We start from the raw sequence: 26255 nt of genomic DNA on the forward strand, positions 1-26255 counted from the left end.
CCTGTCCACAGTGACCCAGCAAACCTCTAACCCCTAGCACTGCAATAACCTACCATGAAAACAGACACAATTGCCCTCAATGTCGGCATCTAAACAGCAGTTTTCCTATGAAAGTATCCTCCTCTAGCTAGACTGACTAGATAATTTATTGTCCAGAGTGATTTTTAAGAGTGAAAGGGCCTGGGAAGATAGGCATAAACCATCGCTGTCCTGGGTAAATGAGATGATGGGCCCCTAAATCTACTTCCCATCATCTTGACAATGTTAGGTCTGTAGCTACAAGAAAAATTCCTAGGGGCATTAGCTAAGTATGGATTGGACATCACTGACAGGAAATGTGATTAAAAGCCTACAATGAACCATGAGGCAGAAATTAATGTGTTTATCAGAGGATGGACTCTGCTTTTACTATCCTATGTGGCATTGGATGGAATGAGCGCAGCTGTTTCCCTAAGTAGGCACATGTGAATAGCAGCCGACATCCAAACAAAGCGCAGAGCCCAATGCAATCTCCAGCCATAAAGTATGAACGCCGTGCAGAAACATTAGCTGTGTCTCCCTCCCACCCGGCAGCCTGGGAGTCATTTAAGAGGAAGAAGGACAAAAATCAAGAAGGCAATCAGAGCAGCAAAAAGAACCCTTTAACCAAAGCCACGGGGAACACAAGCCCAGCTTCCAATGGCACCTTCTCTACCTTCTCTCCCGCACATGGGACAGACTGATGTCAGGAACTATTTGGAAAGAATGCTGGATTTTCTCAGAATGTGACACTGTAGAAAATCACGGATTTCTCTAATCTGTGGCCTTTCTGTGTCCTGCCAAGTCATTTCCTTTATGTTGCATAGACGCTGGGATTTTAATTGGTCCATGAAGAATTGTAGAAGGGCCTGTGCTAGGAAACAGATAATGATCTTAGGAGAAGAAACTACTTCGGGGCCTTGTCTGAATCCCTACTCCGCCACCTGTGCTTCATGGATCATATGACCCGAGTGCCCAAGTTTTCCTGGGTCCCCAATCCAGGTTCAGGGATGGGGCTGTGACCCAACAAGATGACACTGATTTGTCTGGACTGAGAGAGCTCAGGTGGGGGGGTGATGGTTCTCCAGCTGCAGATCATATTACATCAAAGTGGGTGGTTTGAAATGACAACATTTATTCATTCTCTCACACCCAGGCCAAAAATCCTTAATCTAGGTGAGGTTTGGTTTCAGAAGAGTATGCCTTCTCTCTGAGTGTCTGGAGAGAATCTTTCCACACCTTTGCCCCCATGCCCTAGTGTCTTCTCGCAAAAGAAGATATGGCATTCAAATCTCGCTTTGGGTCTTGCAGAACGCCAACTGGCCCTATCTTTCTGTGTCTGTGTCTCCCCAGGGTGCCCCTGCTCCGTTCTTATTTATAGAAAGGGGTCCTCACTGGCTTCCCAGCCCACCCACAACTTCCCCCCCTCCGCAGTATGATCTCTTCATGCACCTCTGAACTTCATCTGCAAAGATCCTATTTTCAAGGTGGACCACATTCACAGGTAGCAAGGATGAGATTTCAGTGGTAGTTTGGGGATGGGGGTCACAGGACAAGAATACAGCCCACAGCTCCCCTCAGAGGAAGACTCTCCCACTTGGTTTCTTTTGTTTGTTTGTTTTGTTTTGGGGGCCACACTTGGCATTACTTAGGGTTTACTCCTGGTTCTGCACTCAGGAATCATTCCTGGCAGGACTCACAGAACCGTCTGTAGTACTAAGGATCAAACCCTAGTCAGTCGCATGCAAGTAAATGCTCTATTAGCTGTACTATCTCCCCAACCCCTCTCTCACTTTGTAAGCTAAAAAGTCAGATAAGTTGCCAGCCTGACTGAGTGAAAAATAAACAGAACCTGAAGATAAAGACCAGAAAAGGTGGGTTGGGATTTCTTGACTCCCTAGAATGCAGTTATTTCTCAAGCTCAGTCGACCTCTTGGAATTCCCAGTAGTACGATTTACAAAACAATTTTTCATGTTCAAACGTATTAGAGTTGAATTTCTGTCAGTTAAAACCAAGGGTTCTAATTAATATGTCAAAAAGACATAAAAGAAAATAAATAAGTGCCCTGTCATGTGAGTTCAAATAGCTTGCCACAGCCTGGGTGTGGAAAGGAGGGTAGGAGGACCCTGAGCTGAGAACTGCTGGCTTTCAGTGATGGTGTCAGAAGAGTATGCTATTATATCCTCTCTACATTTACATATGTTTGAAATGCCCTTAGTTCACAGGAACTGAGGTGAGGTTTGAGGCCACAACCAGAAGTGCTCAGGGCTTCCTTCTGGTTCTGTGCTCAGGGGTAACTACTAGCACTACTTGGGGGGGCATGTGAGGTGCCAGAGATGGAAACCACTGTACTATCTGGTTCCTATAATTTTGAAACTTTCCAAAATAAATTAAGAAATAAGTTCCTCTGGTCTCATGCATCGAGTCCAACACAAATCAAGGCAAAGCAGGTAGACCCACACAGAAACCAGAGGTTAGCAGGCCTCTGCAGGGACTCTAATTTGTGAAGACCTTAGCAGAAAGGTTCTTCACAGCAGGCATAGAGTTCTTGATACTACAGCCAAGTCTACCCTGGGCTGGTGGGACCAGGGTCCTGGTTAAGAGCTCTGGCAGATGCCTACCTCACTGAGCTGACAGGGTCCAGCACGCAGCTTCAGCCTCCAGGGGAGCATGAGGTATACAGTGCCCCACTGCAGGAATCCATGTTACCTCCTGGTTAATCAACCCCCCCAAAGCAGCTATTATCCACAGCCAGCAATCAATCGGGGTGTGGCTCAGATGAAAGACAGGGTTACTTCCCAGCATTCTCTAACAGGAATAGTTGCTCTGACACCGTGTAAGTCCTGGGGCTTGTGAAACACGGTGATCTGGACCTTCACGGTAGCTTGAACACCCCCTTTTCTGAACACCCATCATACTCTGAGACTCAAGTCCTTGGTTCAGTTGCCTATAAGAATCCCTTAGAAGCTTTAAAAAAAATTCTGATGCCAGCCAACATTTCAGACCAGTTCAACCACAAACTCCGGATACAGGATCTAGGTATCAGTATTCTGAGTTCCTTTATGGTTCTCATGAGCACTGTGGGCGAGAGACTTCTGCCTTGGCAGACTTAGATGGGTTAGATGCCTGCCTCACTTGCCAGACATCTGTCAATGGTCACACCATTCCCACTTTTGGGGATGTCATGTGAGCAGATCTCATTCAGCTAGAGACTATTTCTTTCTACATTTTAGTAATGTGACCCTTGAAAACCTCAGGGTTTTGGGGCCAGGGTGATAGTACAGCGGGTAGGGTGTTTGCCTTGTAGGCAGCCAACCCAGGTTCAATCCCCAGCATCCCATACAGTCCCCCCACGCACTTCCAGGAGTAATTGCTGAGTGCAGAGCCAGGAGTAACCCCTGAGCACCACTGGGTGTGACCCAAAAAGCAAAAGCAAAAGAAAAACTCAGGGTTTAGAGACACCATTGTCTAAGATAGTTAAAGTTTTGCATATAACTATTCAAGGGTTTCCAGACAGGGTGTACGGGTCCCAGAGTTCACTCCTGTTGACCCTCAGTCACTCTGCCAGACAACTCCATGCTAGATCCCAGTGATGTGATGTTGCATGGGTCCTGAAAGTGCCAGGGGCCATCAGCACTACCTCTGGTAGTGTCTGATGGAGCTGGGTGGTATGAGGTGCTGGGGATAAAGGTTGGGTGTGCTCCTGACCCTGCATATAACTTTTGATGCCTCAGAAAAAAATTACTAATGGCTTGGCTGGAAACCTTCCTTACACAGCTTCTTTAACAGCTGCTTAACACATATTTTGAGTGTCATGTGAATGATGCAGTGCATTCTGACAATTAAGTAAATTAGAGCAGAAGAAAATATTATTAAGAAAATTACAAGTAATGGAAATATATTTACAGTACTGTCTTTATCAATATGGTACAATTACATGCTCTGTTTGCAAAATGAATCTTCCATCAGTATCTACATCAACATAGTGGTACAAAACACCATAGATGTTAGACATTTTACTACGTGGATATAAAAAATGCAAAGACCATGGAGACATAAATTTATTTATCTGCAGATAGAGAAATTCATGCACAGATAATACTGGTTGGAACAATCTGTGTCAAGATAAGCTACAGAATTCCGACCTAACCATTCTTGGGTCAACTAAATTTCTAGAACATCATGATAAAACATCACCCACTTGTCTGAGAACAACAGCAATGTATTCTCCTAGAGTCTGGAAATGTAAGAGCAGGCTATGCTCACGATAAAGGAAAATCTCAGACTCTAACACTTCCCAGTCCCCAAGTCATGTTGTTTTCCACAAAGAAAAGGGACACAAGAGTTCGAAGGCAGTACCGACAAGCTCTATCAAATATCAGATCACTCAGAAATGCAGGCAGCTTGATCCCTCAGAATGCCTGCCTGCCACGTTTCCTCTTTGGAAACAGCACTGGAGTCCCATCCCCCACTTCCCAAATATCTACCTGAAAGTCATACAGTTGTCAACCTGACCCCCCCCCGACATGTTCTTTTAAGTGCCAGAGACAGGATACACCTTGCCTTGCTCACTCCTTACACCTTAGTTTTTTTTTAATTTGTTTATTTTTAATTAGTGAATCACCGTGAGGGTACAGTTATAGATTTATACAATTTTGTGCTCATGTTTCCCTCATACCAAGTTTGAGAACCCATCCCTTCACCAGTGCCCATTCTCTACCACCAGTAAACCCAGCATCCCTCCTAGCCTCCCTAATCCCATCTCCCCCCCACCCCCGTGCCCCACCCTGCCACTGTGGCAGGGTATTCTCTTTTGTTCTCTCTCTCTAATTAGGTGTTGTGGTTTGCAATAAAGGTGTTGAGTGGCCACTGTGTTCAGTCTCTAGTCTGCATTCCGCCCACATCACCCTTCCCCCACATGGCCTCCGACCACATTATACTTGGTGATCCCTTCTCTGCGTTGCCCTCTCTCCAGAATGTGAGGCCAGCCTCCAAGCCATGGAGTCAACCTCCTGGTACTTATTTCTACTATTGTTGGGTGTTAGTCTCCTGCTCTGTTATTCTATATTCCACAGATGAGTGCAATCTTCCTATGTCTGTCTCTCTCTTTCTGACTCATTTCACTTAGCATGATACTTTCCATGACGATCCGCTTATATGCAAATTTCATGACCTCCTTTTTTCTAACAGCTGCATAGTATTCCATTGTGTAGATGTGCCAAAGTTTCTTCAACCAGTCATCTGTTCTAGGCCACTCAGGTTTTTTCCAGATTCTGGCTATTGTAAACAGTGCTGCAATGAACATATAAGTGCAGATGTCATTTCAACTATACTTTTTTGCTTCTCTGGGATATATTCCCAGCAGTGGTATTGCTGGGTCAAATGGGAGCTCAATTTCTAATTTTTTGAGAATCGTCTATATTGTTTTCCAAAAGGGCTGAACCAGTCAGCATTCCCACCAGCAGTGTAGAAGGGTCCCTTTCTCCCCACATCCTCTCCAACAGTAGTTGCTTTTGTTCTTTTGGATGTGGGCCAGTCTCTGTGGTGTGAGGTGGTATCTCATGGTTGTTTTGATCTGCATTTCCCTGATGATTAGTGATGTAGAGCACTTTTTCATGTGCCTTTTGGCCATTCGTATCTCTTCCTTGGGAAAGTTTCTGTTCATTTCTTCACCCCATTTTTTGATGGGGTTGGATGTTTTCTTCTTGTAGAGTTCAACCAGTGCCTTATATACCATTGATATCAATCCTTTATCTGATGGGTATTGTGTAAATATCCTTTCCCATTCTGTAGATAGTCTTTGTGTTCTGGTCACTGTATCTTTTGCGGCTTACACCTTAGTTTTGAACCTTTTGCTCTAATCCATTTTTCCGCCCTCTTTTGTATAATCACCCCACTCTCTCTGGTGCTGTTCATTTTTATCAATGCCTTCTCAATCAGACTGCTGAGCCTGTTGGCACCTGAATATACCACTACCTTGCAGTAAGATGCACATCAGTTCCCTTTGCCTGGGCTCATACTGTGTCCTCTTATAGCTACCCTTGCCAAAATTACCCCAATTTTTCTGGAATCAATTAGAAAGCAATAGAGTGGAGAATAGACCAAAATAACTTGCGTGAATAGAGTTGGATCTCTTACCTTCTGCAAATGGCTCCCATTCATAAAACCGGCCCATGAATGGTTTGTTGTTGTATGAGGCACACTGAACCTCCCGGATACTTCTACTGCTTTCTGGACAGGGCTAATAAAGAGAACAGTAAAGATACAGTTAGTGCCATACACTTTAAGAGCCCAGGCCAGCACCCAGGAGACTCCTCTAACTTTATTTTATTATTTATTTATTTATTTAAATGTCTGGTTTGGCTTTTTTTTTTTTTTTGCGGTAGGGCATTTGCCTTGCATGCAGCCGACCCAGGTTCGATTCCTCCACCCCTCTTGGAGAGCCCAGCAAGCTACCAAGAGTATCTCACCTGCACAGCAGAGTCTGGCAAGCTACCTGTGGTGTATTCAATGTTCAATATTCAATTCAATTTTTAATTTATTTATTGAGTCACTGTGGGAACAGTTGTTTGGGTCATATAATGATCAAACACCCATTCCTTCACCAGTGTTTGGGTCATATAATGATCAAACACCCATCCCTTCACCAGTGCATGCACACTTTCAACCATCTAAAACCCTAGTATACGCCCCATCCCACCCCTACCCCTACCTGTGTGGCAGATACTCTCTTCTACTTTGATTACATTCAATATTTCGACACCAGTCCCACCATTATTATTTGGAATTTTCCCCGAATACTCAGACCTGCCAAAAAGGCAACATTAGACAATTTGGTTTTTATTGCTGGTTATGAATAGCATATGATGTCTATTCTAAAATTGGAATTATCTATTCTAAAATGTCTATTCTAAAATTGGAATTCTAAAATTTTAATAATTAGGTCTGGAGAGATTTCTGCCAAGAGCCGCTGAGTTCCGAGATTCGTTTGTGTGCCTCTGTGATCATGACAAAAAGGAGCTTAATAAGTAGCTGGGGGGCAAGGGGGCATTTGTGGGCGGCATCCCGTGTCCCGTCGGGACACGGGAGGAAAAGGACCAGCTCCTCCCCTATCCTGCAAGGCCCTGCAGATGTCATCACTGCTGGCCTGTACCTGGATTCTCTAATGTGCTCTGGAAGATGGCAGCTGCTGGGCTTCCTGGGGAAAAGGCGGAGGGACGACACCTTTTCCCATCTGGGGTGACCCAGCGAAGGAGGCCTAATACAAAGACCAGGCACATTTGTGCCAAGAGCGGCTTGGTTCCAAGATTGGTTTGTGTGTCTCTCTCTTCTAACTTTAAATCGTACCTCCCGTCCAAAGCAGAAACTCTGAAAAGGTGCTGATCATTAGAGGCACAGCTACAGGGCTCCTGCCACCCACATGTACAAAATCAGAATCTCTTGAAAGGACACTGGTTTTTTACAAGCTTTCCAGGTTTTAAAAATCTAGTTTTAAAACTTAGCACACTATCATTCGAAAATCACTAACCAGCAGCTCTGCTCCTGAAAACTGGATTACCTCCCTCAAAAGTCATTTCCACATATTTGGTTTTGTTGTGGCCATTTCTGTGTGTAGAAGAATATCTGTCCACCAATAAGGGCCCCATGAAAGTTCTGCAGATGTTTCACAAACGCCTCAACTGAGGCAGAGAGAAGCACACAACCATTGAGAGCAGAGACTCAGTGCAACTCCAAGCAGTCTGGAACCACCCAGGTCATTTTTTTCTCCCCAACCCAGTTCTTCTAAATTCTGGTCTAAATTCTCTCCCCTCCTTCTAGCCCTCCCTGCCACCAGTTGCTCCCAGCTGTTATTATGCAAGAGAATCACCTAGAAACCCCTGGGAAAGAGAGATTTCTAGATCTCTCCCATAAGGACGATTATTCAGTAAGTCTGGGATGTGGCCCAGAAAGTTGCTTGGTATCATTTATCCAGGTGCTTTTTCCACATGAGACTTACCTCCTTAAATCTCTAGCACCCTCTAGTTTGTTTCTTTCCTAACTAGTTTCTTTCTTTCCAGTTTGTTTTTTAAATGATCAAAGAATGACATAACAATGGTTATTTAAGTGTGAGATAAACACTAAGATTAGAAAGTCTCATTCATATTACAGATAAAGGCAGGATCTAGCTCAAAGTTGCCGAAGTGGTTGATATTGCCCTTCAGGCATCACTGGAAGGAAGGAGGGTGAAGAGGGGTACCCTCAGATAAAACGAGGACAGCACTTTCTGTTTGGGGCATTGAGTGATTTGTTTTCCTGAAAAGGGAGCAGTAGGCCAAATCAGCTTGGGAACCTCTGATCTAGTTTTAAAAACGTAGCACCCTTCTGCACCGCAAAAGATACAGTAACCAGAATACAAAGACAATCTACAGAATGGGAAAGGATATTTACACAATACCCATCAGATAAGGGGTTGATATCAAGGGTATATAAAGCACTGGTTGAACTCTACAAGAAGAAAACATCCAACCCCATCAGAAAATGGGGCGAAGAAATGAACAGAAACTTTCCCAAGGAAGAGATATGAATGGCCAAAAGGCACATGAAAAAGTGTTCTACTTTTTCATCAGGGAGATGCAGATCAAAACAACCATGAGATACCACCTCACACCACAGACTAGCATACATCCAAAAGAACAAAAGCAACCGCTGTTGGAGAGGATGTGGGGAGAAAGGGACCCTTCTACACTGCTGGTGGGAATGCCGACTTGTTCAGCCCTTTTGGAAAACAATATGGACACTTCTCAAAAAATTAGAAATTGAGCTCCCATTTGACCCAGCAATACCACTGCTGGGAATATATCCCAGAGAAGCAAAAAAGTATAGTTGAAATGACATCTGACTTATATGTTCATTGCAGCACTGTTTACAATAGCCAGAATCTGGAAAAAACCCGAGTGGCCTAGAACAGATGACTGGTTGAAGAAACTTTGGCACATCTATACAATGGAATACTATGCAGCTGTTAGAAAAAATGAGGTCATGAACTTTGCATATAAGTGGATCGTCATGGAAAGTATCATGCTAAGTGAAATGAGTCAGAAAGAGAGAGACAGACATAGAAAGATTGCCCTCATCTGTGGAATATAGAATAACAGAGTAGGAGACTAACACCCAAGAATAGTAGAGATAAGTACCAGGAGGTTGACTCCATGACTTGGAAACTGGCCTCACATTCTGGGGAGAGGGCAACTCAGATAGAGAAGGGAACACCAAGTAAAATGTGGTTGGAAGCCATGAGGGGGAAGGGTGATGTGTGCTGAATGTAGACTAGAGACTGAACACAATGGCCACTCAACATCTTTATTGCAAACCACAACACCTAATTAGAGAGAGAGAACAAAAGGGAATACCCTGCCACAGTGACAGGATGGGGTGGGGGAAGATGGGATTGGGGAGGGTGGGAGGGATGCTGGGTTTATCTGTGGTGGAGAATGGGCACTAGTGAAGGGATGGGTTCTCGAACTTTGTATGAGGGAAACATGAGCACAAAAATGTATAAATCTGTAACTGTACCCTCACGGTGATTCACTTATTAAAAAACTAATTAATTAATTAAAAAATATATAACAGATATTTAATTTAATAACCCTTTTATGTCTGTCGTCATTCTAGGAAGACATAAGATAGATTAATAAGACAATACTAAAAAGTTAACTATATGTAACTCTTTAGTAAACCATGATCCATAATAAAAAGTTAAATTTGCAAAAAAATAAAAAAAAAAAACAAAAAACGTAGCACTTAGCAACACACCATGATTGCTGAAAAAAAAAACTGTTTAGGGGGTTGTTAAAAATGAAGGTTCTCAGGCCTCACCATGGTTAAATATGGTGCATGTGTGTGTGTGTGTGTGTGTGTGTGTTTACAAGCACACACACTTTAATAACCAGAAGGGAAAGGGATCTTACCCCTTACATAAATTTAAATCCCTGAATATGAGAAGTCACTGGAATAAATCACTAATAAGATAGTTCCAAGTCCTTAAGGATTTATAAAGAAATCTATTGCATGTGTCAGAGATACCAAGTCTGCTGGAAGAAGAGGAAAGAAAACAGGTGTAGTCAAAAACATCTCACTTGATAAAGCGGGGAGGGGGGGAGTGGTGGGGGGCAGGCTGGGGGGAGGCTGCTGCCACAAACACCCAGGGCGGTCTCACACTGCTGCAGCCTGAGCCAGACCATATGGAGGGGGCGACCCAGCAGGGGGGCGGGACGGACGGGGCAGGAAAGGGCTGTCTGGGTGGGCTGCATAGGCGGGGGCAGGTGCCCTCACAGAGGCTGACAGGCAAGCAAGCGGTCTCCAGGGGTTACTGCAGCCCAGCACAGGCCTGCTCTCGGGGATGCCAGAAGCCTGCAGGGAGGTCTCGGATAAAGACACTTCTCGCAACCCTCTAGCCCAAACCAGAGTTTGACATGGATGGACTCAGTCGGGTGGCTGGGGAGAAGCCACCGCCTTTTGCCGCAAAAAAAAACTTTTAAGGGGGTTGTTAAAAATGCAGGTTCTTAGGCCTCACCTGGGGAGGGGCGGGAAAGAGCTCGGAAAGAGGAGCTCCACACACAGCCTCAGGTGTGATCCTGGGGCAGCCAGTCTGGCACCAGAAGGTGCAGCAGTGGTTAAGAGTCACGCCCCAGCCTCAGCCTCACTCCAATTATTTCACGGCACTCAGTATGAGAGCAGAAGAGAATCCCGTCGAGCCTCTTTCAGTTACCGATGGGGAAATGGAGCCTGGAAAAGCGAGGCTGCCTGCCAAAGGGGTCAGAGTGCAGAGACAGAGCCCAGCACGGCAGCTGCCCGCACCCTCCCTGGTTAGAACTGGGCATCAGCTAGTGGGGCAGCTCTGCAGATGGACAAGGGCAACGAGCCTTGTTCCTCCAATAAGCGCAGGCAGCTCAAGGTGGTGAGTCTGATGCCACCTTGAATCAACTGGGGGTGTGGAAGACTGTCGACCACAGAAGCTCAACCAGTCTGCTTCCCCCCTCCCTTTCCACCAGCAAAACACTGCCACTGATCATCAAAACGTGTTTTTCATGACATGGGAAGCAGTCCAAAGTGATGGGTAAAACATGTTAAAATGATTAGGGGTGTGTGTGTGTGTGTGTGTGTGTGTGTGTGTGTGTGTGTGTGGTGTGTGGGGGGTGCGCGTGGGGTGTGTATATGTGTGTGTGTGGTGTGTGGGGGGTGCGCGTGGGGTGTGTATGTGTGTGTGTGTGGTGTGTGGGGGGTGCGCGTGGGGTGTGTATGTGTGTGTGTGTGGTGTGTGTGGGGTGCGCGTGGGGTGTGTATGTGTGTGTGTGTGGTGTGTGTGGGGTGCGCGTGGGGTGTGTATGTGTGTGTGTGTGGTGTGTGTGGGGTGCGCGTGGGGTGTGTATGTGTGTGTGTGTGGTGTGTGGGGGGTGCGCGTGGGGTGTGTATGTGTGTGTGTGGTGTGTGGGGGGTGCGCGTGGGGTGTGTGTATGTGTGTGTGTGTGGTGTGTGGGGGTTGCGCGTGGGGTGTGTGTATGTGTGTGTGTGGTGTGTGGGGGGTGCGCGTGGGGTGTGTGTGTGTGTGTGGTGTGTGGGGGGTGCACGTGGGGTGTGTGTGTGTGTGTGTGGTGTGTGGGGGGTGCACGTGGGGTGTGTGTGTGTGTGGTGTGTGGGGGGTGCACGTGGGGTGTGTGTGTGTGTGTGTGTGTGTAGACTAGGGTGGGGTGTTCAGGTGTTAGGGTATAGATGTTTTCTCTGCACAAATAACTGGTTTGTTTCTATTGTTCATTCACTCATCGTGTTGCATGTACTTGGAGCTTATCATCTTACAAGATCACAAGATCACTCTAATGCCTGGAACTCTTACTGCATACCTACACATCTACTAAGCCAACCTATGATGGCTCCTTCTGAATCACTATTGTTGGTCATCAACAAATTCTCTCTATGTAAGCGTGCCTAGCCCCCATCGTATCTCCCAAGGTCAGAGGGTAAATGTGGCATCAGATTTCCCAGGGGCAGGGTAGGTGCTGAGACAGCAAGTTTACCTGCAGCTGCCAGAGGTAGTCCAGCCCGGTGGCTGAGGATGGCTCCGACCAGTGCCAAGAGTAAGAAGGTGTAACAGGTGGCCTGTCCTGGACACAGTGATGAACAAAGGCTCGTGTGACACTCAGTGAATTAACTACTAGTGGCAGTGTGTGTACTGCTTCCTGAGGAAGGGGATTGGGCACAGATCTAAAAGTGGTTTATCCAGACAGTAGTTTTGTGTCTGGAGGTAAGAGGAAGCAGAAGCCGGGATAATGATGATGATATTAAAGAAAGCTAACCTTTTTGGATTTTTCTGTTTGGGGACCACACCCAGCGGTACTCAGGGCTTACTTCTGGCTCTGAGCTCAGGGATTACTCCTGGTGGGACCACGTGTGGTTCCAGGGATTGAACCAAGGTCAACCGCATGCATGACTAGCTCCTTACCTACTCACTCTATTATCTAAGGAGAGCAAACTTTGGTAGAGCAATTACTAAATGCCAGATATTCCACTGCAATATTTATGTACATATATTAGCTTATTTAATCTGTATAGCAACTATAATACTCATTTTACAGATAAAGAAGTCGAGGCAACCAAGAGTTTAAAAGCTACAGAGAGGCATGTAAGCCCATTACAGGGCTAGTAAGTGGTGAAGAAGAGACCTGAGACTTTGGTTCTGGAAGCCTGCCCCAAACCTTAAGAAATGCAGCATCTTAAGAACTATACCGACAGCAAAGAAAACTTGCTATGGGGGTCTCAGATAGGGGGCCCTTAGCTTCCTCTGGCACTGTCCAAAGAAGGCAGAGCTGGAGGTGACACTCAGATTGGGCCTGTGAGGTCTGCTGAAGAAGCCCCAGCTTCCTGTCCCAGGGAGTGGGGGACTGGGAACGCAAACCGAGCAGGGCCAAGGAAACGCTGTTGTATGTCTCGTTTGTAGATTACATCTGTTAGTACTTGTCAGACCGTTATCAGTATATGATCTCCTCTCATTTTAACAGGCTCTCTGAAGTTCAACCCTGCAGGTGACAGATCATTTTACATGTGTTATATTTTAAGTGGGTTGTTTCCTGATGCCATTGACTGAGTCACCCTGGGCTTATCAGTCAAGTTCTCTTTATTACACTAAGAGTTGGCGTGGGGAAGATTTCCTGCAGAGAGACAACCCTTTCCATGGACACAGTGTCGTGACCCTCAGTGAAACCTGAGAAACATGCGGATACAGAACAGGCGCACTCAGGGCCAGGCCAGCACAGACCAGAGCTTGACGGGCAAGGAAAAGCCCAGGAAGGGCTTTTAAACCATCTCTCACCTACGGAACGGGGTAAAGAAGAGAAACTTTATACTGATGAAAACAGGGGAAGTATCTCGGGCCACAAAGGCTAAAAGAAAAAAAAATATTTGTAACAATATTTTATGTGTTCATTATCAAACAAGAATTTTATTCAGGCATGTCATGTGTTAAGTAACAGTAACTTTATTATTATTATGTTTTTACTGGTCTGCAAAACAGTGATTGAAAAATCACAGCCGTGAGAGATGACCTCTTTTAAAGGGGCCTGGGAACCCCTCCCTCATACACACACAAAAATACCGGGGAGGGATGTTTCCACCGGTCTCTTATGAGAAAATGAAAAAAGATTGTGCATAAAATCTCCTGAATGCTCACAAAGCCCATCAGATTTCATCCAGAGTTCCAGCTAGCCGTTGCCTAGAGTTGCTATGAGTTACAGGAGTATTATGGAAACTCAGGCAGTTTCCAGTGGCCCTTCTTAATCTGAGATGACAACTGCCTGCACCTAACTTCACTGTTCAGGAGGCCACTGCCAGTGGCCACAGACCTACTCTTTGGGTCATTAATCACTTTCAGTTCCCCCGGAGACCAAAGAAGAGTCTCATCCCCAATGAGGGTGCGACACAACCCTGGAACTGGCCTGGCCCCATTAAACAATTTTCCCCACACATTACTCTGGATTCAATCAAAAGGACAGCTCCCATAGCAACATATGATGTCCTTAACCTCAGCTCTGGGAAGAAATCTACAATAAGAAATTCTGAAAATGTCCCTACACAGGCTTGAGAAAGTGACTGTGTGACCTGGGGCAACACACTTGGTTTCTTACCACCTTGATCGCCATGTTTCAATAACAAGCCCTGTGCTGTTCACCCCTCGGTGATTTCTGGGTGAATTAAATTTGTTACACATGAAAGTTTCTAGCTCACAGGAAGGCCCTGTAAGTGCTGGCTGAACCGGATTCCAAGTAGACATCAAAGATGTAGCCAGCAATTCCAGAAGTTGTGAGTGTCTCTGAAAGGAAGGCCACCAATTTCTTCCCCATCGACAGCTCCCAAACAGGCTTTGTTTTCCAGATGTAATAATAGAGCACAGAGCAACATTTCTTATCAGTCATTGGACATATATTCCAACTATGTTTATTATCTGCCTCCTCCAGTCACCTGGAATAAACAGCCTTGCACAAACTCTTCCATGGTCTTCCCTACCCTTCCAACGCTCCCCTAGACATACAGGGAATTGGCGTTGTCTCGAAGTCATGGTCACGACCTAACAGAAAGAACAACAGGAGGGATATCTTATTTCTCACTTTTTCTTTTTTGGTTTGTTTTAGGGCCAGACCCAGTGGTGCTCAGGGCTTACTCTTGGCTCTGCACTTAGGGATCACACCTGGCAGGACTCACACTGCTGTACTATTGCTCTAATCCTTTATTTCTCACTTTTCTTTTCCTCATCCAAGTCCATACTGTTCTTCTGCAGACAGGTATTTCCTTCTTACTCAATACAGACATCAAAGATAAGCGGGGCTGTGCATTCACTCTGGAAAATTTTCATCTATTGTCAAGTGCCCCTACCCCAGGAATACATATTTCTTCCCCCTCCTTAGATTAGTTCCATATCTGTGCTTACAAGAAGGTTGAAATGAGAACAAGTGGTAACTAGCCAGAGGTATGCCACAAAATTAAACTTTGAAATGCATCCCAAGCCCTTATTCCCCCAGTGATCAGAGAGACAGACATTTACCAGGGGCTACGTCAGGGGTCACATGAATAAATGGGCTCCCTGTCCCTCTGCTGTCCCAGCGCTGGTTCTGAAATCCCTTCAAAGGCCAATATTCCCCAGTCCATGCTTTGCATCTTCAGTACAGAGAATCCAGAAGTGAATTACTCATGAAAGTCTCTTACAGAGATTTTACAGACCACGGTGGCAAGTTTATATATCACTGATTTCTGGGTAATCAAGAAAGTGAAACGCTGTTACAATATAATGAAAAGTAGAGCTAAAGACTTAAAGATGTGGCTGGCACAGGTCAGCAGCATGGAAGAAAGGGAGATCAGTGCTTCATCTTTCAGAGTTGGGAGTGGTCAGAGAGAATTTCCAGCTGTTCTATCAAAACAGCAGAAGAGTCACTGGCACATGATTTAGAGTTTTGGAGAGAGACCATGAGAACTAAATGAAAATGTGTGCCTTTAACTGCATCTTGGGAGAGAGACTCGGATATACTTCTCTATCAGGGTTATTGTTTCACTATTTATAAGGCTATTTATAATTATGAACAGTGACTCTTCTGAACACTTCATTTATATTTGTCTGTGATTCATGCACATATAGTTCATAGAAATGAGATACATCTATATGAATCATGTAATGATACAATATATGTATTAAAAAGAGATGGAAAGGTCACTGATAGAATATAAAACAGTCAAGAACTTGTTATGGAAATTCCAAGTGGCCTGAATAAAACAAAAAGCAGAATGATGCAAAAAATCTGTCTTCCTCCTCTACCCTCACAGCCCAATCAGAGGCATGTTCATTTGGTAACTGGCTCCACAGTTACTGGGGGGAATTTCATACCTTCCAGAATTTTCCTGAATATTTTTTAGGCCTTTTGGGTCACAATCAGTGATGCTCAGGGGTTACTCCTGGCTCCGCACTCAGGAATTACTCCTGGAGATACATGGGTGGAACCATAGAGAAGGCAGGGGATTGAACCCAGGTCAGCTGTGTGTGAGGCAAACACTACCAGCTGTACTATCTTTATGGCCCTGTCCTGAATTCTTACTGACCCATTTGTTAAGTTCTCCCTTCAAACTTAAATCAGAGAATTGCAGGGGTTGGAGACAGAAATAGATGATCCAGAGGCATGCTTGGCATGTAGAAGACTGGGTTCAAACTCCCTGGCACCATGTGGTTCCTTGAGCACTACCTGGTATGGTCCAAGGACACTGAAGTGCGGGGTGAGGGTTGGGTTGTTGGGGTTGTTGGGAAGCTCTTCTTTCATCCCATATCAAACTAGAAATATCCACATAGAAGCCATTGTTACATTTGGGATTTGTCTAACATCTTTCCTTCGTTTTGCTTACCTGAGACAAGAGGACAGGAGAAAACCCACATTGGAAAATCCATAGCTGGAAGTCAGCCCCTCCTCAGAAAACTGTACCAGAGAGGGACTGAGAGTGGAAATCATCTCAAGCCCCTTTAAGCCCAGGAGTTTGCCCCTCACAAGTTTAAGTGCACTCTGGATCACACCTCCTTGGGCACCATTGAAAGACTCATCACGGTTCCCACCTCTCACAAGTGAACCCCTACAGCCTCCATTCTCCAGGAGGAGGTGGAATGTCAGGGAGTGTGGGATGCAGAGAGCCTAAGAGAGACCTCAAGCCTCCAGGACAAAGGGCATAAGGTATTTTATATTCAGCAACTAGAAAAACAACAGCTCCCAGAAAAGCTATTTCTTGACCCTGAATCTGCGGAAACCAGAGAAAGGTCACTGCCCTACCCCTACAAAGACTCCAGCTCTTCTTTGGAAGCAACAGGCTGCCATGGAGAAACTTAACCCTTCATTACTCCGTGGACAGACCACAGATACCACAACATGATGTTCCTTCATGCTGACAACGCATTAGTAAGTGAGGCCACCACTCAGGGGAAGGAACGTCCATTCCTGGATGAGGTGCTCTGAACATCCCTGACCAGCTCCTCAGCCATTTGAGTCTCTTCCTCAAAACCTGTCTCCCCTACAGAACTTGCAGTTTTCTGCATGGTCTTATTTGGGGGTAAACTTATTCTTTTTAAAACTGAGGTATCAGAGTTTACAATAGTAATGGTCCCTTGCTTTAGAGCTGGAGAGCTACTCCACCAACCCTTGCACCAGTGCTTCTGGATCTCTCCGCCATTACCCCACGGTGCCTTCCCTCTCACCCTCCCCCAGCTCCTCAGGTCCTGGTTCCATGACTCATGTCTCAAGGTTTGTTTGAGTCAAATGGACTGTCACATCCCTTGCTTGTCTCTTTATATTGCACATGTGAGCAAGGTCATCTTGCTGTATCTTTTGGACTCATTTCACTCTGTGTAAGGACCTCCACATTGCAGCAATCTGCAAGTTTTTCATCTTTCCTCATAGTGAGTCATATTCCATTGTGTCTAGAGACTTCAGTTTCTTTCTTTTCCCATCTGTTATTGGGCACATAGGTTGATTCTAGATCTTGGTTATTGTGGATGTCACAGTGGACACAAGAGTACATATATCTTTTCAGATGAATGGGGCTTTTGTTGTTCTTGCGATGCCCAGGAGTAGAATCTCTAGGTCATGTAATATGCTAAGAAGTCTACAAACTGCTTTCCATACAACAATCCCATAAATAGTGAATGAGAATTCCTTTTTATATCACATCTACAAGGCCTTTGACGACTGTACTCAGGCCTGGTCAATGTCCTTTGGAGATGTCAAAGAGCCTGAAACAGCACACCCCTAAGTATCTGACACCTTTGTGGTATTATCCCATTTAAGATTCTACAACTGACTCCCAGAGGCTTAAAGTAAGAGATCACTCTAGTCTCAGGGTCCCTGGCTCACATCCTCATCCCTGATCCCACTCAGTCAATATTATTGCTGAGCTGGCAGACCTCAAGCAAGATGTCATGGTCACAAGTGTGTGATGGGCTCCGGGTGATGATGCCAGTCACTGATGCCTGCTGCTAAGACCACAGCTCTCTCTCCAGTGGGGTATGGCTCTTAACATGCACATGGTAGGCAGCGAAAAGCAAAGCTCTCTTATCTTACAAGTTTATATTCAGAGACCACTTCACTGCAATTTAAAAAAAATTTCATAGTATTTCAGAGAAATCACATAATCTATTATCTGCACTATCTGAAGCAGTCTTAAAGACTTGCTAATGTGTTTTAAATCCCCAGAAGATAGCCTAAGGTGGAGCTGGATATTAAATATGCGCATTAAAGGGTATCAAGAGATGCCCAACTACTAGACCCTGGGAACCTGAAGAGCCCCCTTCTCGGCCGAAGTGCCCCCTGAGCACCTGGCCAAAGGGGACCCCCGCAAGTCTTAGGAGCACATTAGAAGTGAACTGCAAGTCCCCCGCAGGAGCCAAAGCAGCCCCTCCCACCACAGTACAGAGCACAGTGTGTATGGCCTCCAGGGATGCGGAGTTATTTTCCCCTTTCCCAGCACGTTGGACTCACATCTTAGCCTCCATTACCAAATTTTGACAAGGACAGCCTGGCTATCCCAAACGCATTAGGCCAACAGTTCACTAGCCTATTACAGTCAAAATACTCCCCGAACTCACCAAAATAACAGTGAACACAAGAATCTGAACAAACCTAGTGTAAAAGAACACATCCCTTGAAGCTGCACTAGTGGCCTCACACAAGGCACAGAGGAGCACCAAAGAGGTAGCATTCTTAAAAGGGGAAAGGAAGACCACCATTGACTGAGCCCATCTAGAACCCTCCCTTGCAGCGAGGGGGGGGTCACTGATACTGAACTGGAGGGACCACTATACTACCACAGCAACGTGAAGAAACAACACAGATCCCCACCAGAGGAGTAGATGAAGAAAAGAGCCCTGAAGCCTCTACAGGGAATACCCACAAACACAATCTCTCCAATAAAGAATTCAGAGGCAGGGCAAGGTGGTAGCGACAGGGCGGGGGTGGTAGGAGGGATGCTGGGACCATTGGTGGCAGAAAATGGGCACTGGTTCGAGGGATGGGTACTCTCGATCATTGTATGACTGAAGTGCAAGCACTAAAGTTTGTAAGCCTGTAACTGTACCTCATGGTGATTCACTAATAAAAAAAAAAATTCAGAGATGAAATTTGAGGATGTTCAATGAGCTCAAAGAAACGGTGGAATAGGTATCTAGTAAATTAAAGGAAGACATGAAAGAAACAGTGGAATGGATAGCCAATAAAATACAGGAAGAAATAAGAGCAGAATTAAGAAAACTACAAATAGAAGTGTCACTAATAAAGGATTTGGTAGATGAAATTAAAAACTCAGTGGGCGCCCTCAACAGTAGAATGACAACAGTCAAAGACAGAATCAGTGAGCTTGTAGATGAGCTGCAAAAAGCACATAGGAAACAATATATAATGGAAAAAGACCTCAAAATAGCACTGGGGCAAATAAGAGACCTAGGGGATGAATTCAAGGGAACAACATAAGAATCATCAGAGTACCAGGACAGAAAGGCAACACCAATGAAGTAGCAATAGTTAAAGACATCATTGCTGAGAAGTTCCCAATGCAGGCATCCAGATCTAAGAAGGTACTAGCTAAAAGAGACTCTAAGACATAGCATAATCAGAATGATGAATACCACAGATAGAACACAATACTGCAAGCAGCAAGGTCAAAGAAGAAAATCACATAGAAAGGAGCATCCCTTAGATTTACAGCAGACTTATCAGAGGAAACTGTCTGAGCCCAAAGACAACGGTGGGATATAGTGAAAAAAAAATCAATGAAATGAATGCCTCACCAAGAATATTTTATCTGGCTAAAAATCTCACTCAAACTCCAAGGAATGATATACTATTTCATGGATAACAGCTCAGGAATTTCATAGACTCAAAATCAACCCTAGGAGAGATGAAGTCATAAAATTTGCTTATAAATGGATAGACATGGAGAGTATTATGCTAAGTGAAATGAGTCAGAAAGAGAAGGACAAACATAGAAGGACTGCACTCATTTGTGGAGTACAGAAAAACATAACAAGAGGCTGACACCCAAGGACAGTAGAGATAAGGGCTAGGAGGATTGCCCCATAGCTGGAAGCCTGCTTCATGAGCAGAGGGGACAAGGTGGCTGGAATACATAAGGGATCACTAAGAAAATGATGGCTGGAAGAGCCAGTCAGGATGGGAGATGTGTGCCGAAAATAGATAATGGACCAAACATGATGACCTCTCATGTCTGTGTTGTAAGCCATAATGCCCCAAAGTAGAGAGAGAGTATGGGGAATACTGTCTGCCATGGAGGCAGGGGGAGGGTGGGAAAGGAGTGGTATACCGGGAAAATTGGTGGTGGGGAATGTGCACTGGTGGAGGGATGGGTGTTTGATCATTGTGTGATTGTAACCCAAACATGGAAGCTTGTAACTATATCATGGTGATTCAATAAAATTTAAAAATTAATTAATTAATTAAAAAAGAAGGACTAAAGGGGCTACTGTAAGACAAGACAACTCCCTACAAATACAACAAACCTCTACAGAAAGATGGCACAAACCCCATGATAATAATCTCTTTCAATGTCAATAGTCTAAATGAACCAATTAAGAGACAGTGGAAAAACGAATTAAAAAAACTGAACCCAAAGTTCTGCTACCTACAAGAAACATATCTAAATAGTCAAAGAAAACACAGACTCAAAGTCAAAGGATAGGAAACGATCCTTCAAGCAAACAACTTCCTCAAAAAATCTGGGGTGGCCATACTAGTATCTGACAACATAGATTTCAGGCTGAAAAAGATTAGAAGGAACAGCAAGGGCCATTTTTTTAATAATCAAGGGATATGTACACCAGGAAAAAAATCACACTCCTAAATATATACCCAATGAGGGACCAGCAAAATACTCAAAACAACTACTAACAGACTTCAAGGAGAACATTGATAGCAACACAATAGTAGTCAGAAACTTCAACACCGCCCTATCACCTCTTGACAGATCAACAAGACTAAAACTCACTAAGTTTTGAAAGAAAAAATGGAAGAGAGAGGACTAATAGATGTGTACAGGGCTTTTAATTCCCAAAAACCGAACACACATTATTTTGCAGTGCACATGGTACATTTTCCAAGATAGATCATGTGCTGGGCCAAAAAACATACCTTAATAGGACCAAGAAGATACAAATTGTATCATCTATCTTTTCAGACCACTATGCACTGAAGATAGAACTTAATCACACTGAGAAATAGAGAATCAAATTAAACACCTGGAAATCAAACAACTCAATGTTAAACAACGAGTGGATCAGAGAAGAAATCAAGGAAGAAATCAAAAGATTCCTGGAAACAAATGAGAATGAAGACATGAGATACCAGAACTTGTGGGACACAGCTAAGGCAGTGTTATGGGGAAAATTTATAGCTTTGCAAGCATTTCTCAGCAAGGAAGAAAGGGCCTACATAAATAACTTGACATCACAGCTTAAGATCTTAGAAAATGACCAAGAAGTCCAAACCAGGTAGGAGAAAGAAATAATAAAACTTGGAGCAGAAATTAATGACATAAAACCCAAAAAACTATCCAAAAGATCAATGAAACCAAGTGCTGGTTCTTTGAGAAAATAAACAAGATTGATAAACCACTAGCAAGACTCACAAAGAAAGAGGGAGAGAGAGAGAAACCTAATAAATCAAATCAGAAATGAAAAGGGGGATATTAAACAGAAACCAAAAACATTCAAAAGGTCACCAACTGGTCCAGCCTTTTTGGAAAACAATATGGGTGTTTCTCATAAAAACTAGAAATTGAGCTCCCATTTGACCCAGCAATACCAGTTCTTAGAATATACCCTGGAGATGCAAAAATGTACAATAGAAATGACATCTACACTTGTATGTTTATTGCAGTGCTCTTTATAATAGCCAGAATTTGGAAAAAACCTGAGCCCGAGAACAGATGACTGGTTAAAGAAACTCTGGTATATCTACACAATGAAATACTATGCAGCTGCTAGCAAAGATAAAATTATGAAATTTGCATATAAATGGATAGACATGAACAGTATCATGCTAAGTGAAATGAGTAAAAGAGAGAGGGACAAATGTAGAATAACTGCAATCATTTGTGGAATGTAAAATAACATAATAAGAGACTAACACCTAAGGATAGTAGCGATAAGGGCCAGGAGGATTGCTCCACAGCTTGGAAGCTGGTTTTCACATGCTGGAGGAAAAGACAGCTGGGATAGAGAAGAGACCACTAAATAAATGATGGTTGGAGGGCTCTCTCAGGATGGGAGATGCTGAAAGTAGGCAATGGACCAAACATGATAGCCGCTTAGTACCTGTATTGCAAACCATAACACCAAAAAAGGAGAGAAAGAAAGAGGGAATGTGCCTATCACAGAGGCAGGGAGTGGGAAGAGTTGGGGGTGGCTGGAAGGATACTGGGAACATTGGTGGTGAAGAATGGGCACTGGTAGAGGGATGGATACTCGAACATTGTATAATTTGAAATGTAATCATGAAGGCTTATAAATCTGTAACTGTATGTTATGGCGATTCATTAAAATAAAAAATAAAGGGTATCAAGAATTCATTGGCCTGAAGTTATTTCTAGTTTCACTTTCATCACATCAACATCACCCAAGGGTGACTACATTCAAACTATAGCAAAAGCTGAATACTGGGTTTCTCAGCAGTCTTGTTTAATTAATGGGCAAGAGGAAAGGACTTTATTGAAACTCACCCAGAGGACAAAAGAGGACATGAGCAAACCTTACCATTTCATCCATGGTTTTGTTACTGAAAGCTGTTCAGAAACAGAAAGCTGTTCAGATATGGAGAGAACTTCCTCCATCCCTGCCCATGGAGAGGCAGGTAAGCCTTGCTTCCTAATGCAGGTCTATTTGGTTAATTGTTTTATTTGCCAACAGAGTGTCAGCACCTGCCAGGCTCCTTAGATACATGATCTTATCTGAACTTGGCATCAACCATACAAAGTAGCTGTTATTATTATTCACTTTATGGAGAAGCCTTGGGGAGCTCAATAAGTTGCCCAAGGAAAGTTGACTCAACCCCACTGGCAAGGAAAAGGAAAGAAAAGACAAGCAAATGGGGCCACATCAAATTAAAAGACTTCTGTGCAGAGGAAGCAAACAGCAGAACAAAAGGACAGTTGACCAAACGAAAGATACCTGTATGTCATATATCCAACATGGGATCAATATCTAAGGTATATACAGAATTCACGTAACTCAACAAAAAAACAATCAAAACAATTTAGAAAGTGAGCAGAAAAAACAGATATTTCTCCCAAAGAACTTTACAGAAACTAACAAGCACATCTGAATAAAAGAAAATTCTCATCAATATTTATTACTGTTTGTAAAATGAGAATCAAAACTACAATGAGATATAATCCCACACCTGTAAGACTGGCTCACAACAGGCAAATTAGCAACAAGTGTGGGTGAGGGCAGAGAGAAAGAGGGACCCTCAGCACTATCCATGTGAACATAAACTGTGCAACCACTTTTTGAAAGCAGTATGGAGCTTCCCAAAAGAACTAAAAATAGGACCTGAGAGGTGGCAGTGCAAGAAAGGGTATTTGCCTTTTAAGTGTTGAAAACCAGGTCCCAAGCATCCCATATGGTCCTCACTATGAGTGACTCAGGAGTACAGACCAGTGTGACCCAAAACCAAACAAACAAAAAACCCTAAAAGTAGAGCTATCATATGACCCAACAATCTGACTTCTAATATCAATCTTGAGAACATGAAATCATTAACTTGAAGCATTATATATTCCCCATTTTTATTGCAACAGGATTCACAATAGGTGAGACAAAGATAACCTAAGTGCTTGGTGACAGGTGAAAGGAGAAGGAAAATGTGAAACACATATGACAAAACAGTAATGTTATAAAAAAGGGCGAAATGATGCCATTTGCAGCACAGTGAAAAGGAACACCAGGAAATTACACAAAGAAAAATAAGTCAGAAGAAGAAAAAATGAATATTGAATGACTTCACCTTTGTGTGAAATTTAAGGTAAAAAAAGCAGGTGAATGAATAAAATAAAACGAAAATATATCAGTGGATTTTGACAAGAAAACCAAGGCAACTGGAAGGAAGGATGCTGGGGACCAAAAGAAATGGTGAGTGGAATTCAATGAAAGGTGGCATTTTATGCCTTGTGTTCAATTTAAAAGGTGTTTTAATTTTTCCATGAATGCAATGAACAAAGTAGTGGTGAATATAGTAATACTGAGTGCATTTGAAATCCACTAAGTGAGTAATTGTAAATGTTTCACCACAAGAGAAAAAAATATATAATAATGTGGCAATGGACATTAACTAGACTGTTTGTGGTACTTTTGCAATCTATACACAGATTCAGTCATCAATGGCACACTAGATGGAAACCCAGAAGGCATTTATGTCAATTATATCTCAAGTGAAAATAAAAAGTGGCTGGGAGGGAGATGGGAGGGAAGGAACACTCAGAGCACTTGGCAAACATCACAGTGCTGAGATCCTGACACAGAATCGCCTCCTAGAATGGGACAAACACTGCTTTCTTCTGTCTTTCTTTCAATTCTGCTTTCTCTCTTTCTGACCATCTTTGAAAGTCCAGTTTCTTCTTCCATGGAGTCTTTCCGACTCTGACTTCTCTCTGGTTGCCCTTTCAAGCTTTCCCCCTCAACAAAGTTCCAACAGCGTCGGAGCAATAGTACAGTGGGTAGGGCATTTTCCTTTCCTGACTTGGATTCCATCCTCAGAATCCCATATGGTTCTCCCAAGCACCACCAGAAGTAATTCCAGCGTGCAGAGCCAGGAGTAAGTCCTGAACATCGCTGGGTGTGACCCAAAATCAGAAAGGGAAGGAAGAAAGGAAGGAAGGAAGGAAGGAAGGAAGGAAGGAAGGAAGGAAGGAAGGAAGGAAGGAAGGAAGGAAGGAAGGAAGGAAGGAAGGAAGGAAGGAAGGAAGGAAGGGAGGAAGGGAGGGAGGGAGGGAGGGAGGGAGGGAGGGAGGGAGGGAGGGAGGGAGGGAGGGAGGGGGGAGGGAGGGGGGAGGGAGGGGGGAGGGAGGGAGGGAGGGAGCTCCTGCAAAAATTTCACTGACTTGCAGTCTCTGGCTCCTTTCTTCTTCACCACTGGACCTAAAGGATCCTGAACCAAGATCCTACCAGTGCTAAGACAGCGGGTCAAGGTACAGAAGCCTGCCAAGATATTTCCTCTACCCAGGCCACACCTCAGGTCTATTGTCATGCTTCTAGAGCTGAGCCCCTAGGGTGGGAATAGTTCTCAAGTGGGGTGTTCCACTAAGCACTGCATGGGCACTACTGAGCACTTCAGTATAAGGAATGAAGTTTAGAAATTAGTGTCTATTTCCAACCTGCCTTGTCCTATAGCTCCTTCATTTCCTTCTTTCTCTGGGACAGGAATCTAAATGAGTGCATTATTTTTTAAGTAGTTGGGATCATTGGGCAGGACATTCTCTGTAATATTTGTACAAATGTTCACAGCATTATTATTATTAGCTTATTCCTTTGTCAAGTACAAAGCTGTACATAATTTGGGGGTCCATCTCTTCATGTTAAACATCAGGGAGGATATTTACAGAGGAACAAATTCATTGACACCAAGTTGCTGGAGCATGGGAGCGGGGGGTGGGGGGCATGCAGAGAGTATGCATGCAAAGAGGGGGGTGGGGGTGGGCATGCAGAGAATGTGCACGAGAAGTTGGACACACTGGTCTCCTTAGGAAGGTCTACTTGCCTCCCAAGCATCTGGAACTGGAATTTAGGAAGAGATTCCACCAGTCCCTAATTCAGAGGCTCTCAAACTTTCCTTCTTCAAATCACCTGGAGAGCTTTTAAAACTCTTAATGGCTTTCATAACATAGTTGTGAGCCATACCACAATCATGCCAATGTCATTAGACTATCTGAGGGTGGGATCTTCAATAGCTTTAAGTCTGTTCAGGTAATTTCAGCATACCATGAACACAAGAAACACTGCAATGAGTGATAGGAGTGACTGTGCCTCAGTTGGTTGCACAAACAATATGGTTTATGCCAATTTCCTTTTTTGGAAGTCTAAAATTTTGGATTTTGATGGGCAGACTGGTGCTTATATGATGAGTCCCAAGCAAAATCCTAGATCCTGGAAATCTCTTTTGAGCTTCCCTGGTAGACAGCCGTT

At 44.0% G+C, this 26255-nt stretch overlaps 1 protein-coding gene across 1 annotated transcript in view; it reads right to left on the reverse strand.

The window, feature by feature from the left end:
• The window catches only part of THSD4 (thrombospondin type 1 domain containing 4), a 627447-nt gene that overhangs the window by 465386 nt on the left and 135806 nt on the right, over positions 1-26255 (reverse strand). Inside the window, 1 exon segment of the mRNA XM_055132044.1 lies at positions 6158-6260. Coding sequence (XP_054988019.1) covers positions 6158-6260 — 103 coding nt within the window.

The sequence above is a fragment of the Sorex araneus genome, chromosome 3 (assembly GCF_027595985.1).
Source record: "Sorex araneus isolate mSorAra2 chromosome 3, mSorAra2.pri, whole genome shotgun sequence".
NCBI lineage: Eukaryota > Metazoa > Chordata > Mammalia > Eulipotyphla > Soricidae > Sorex > Sorex araneus.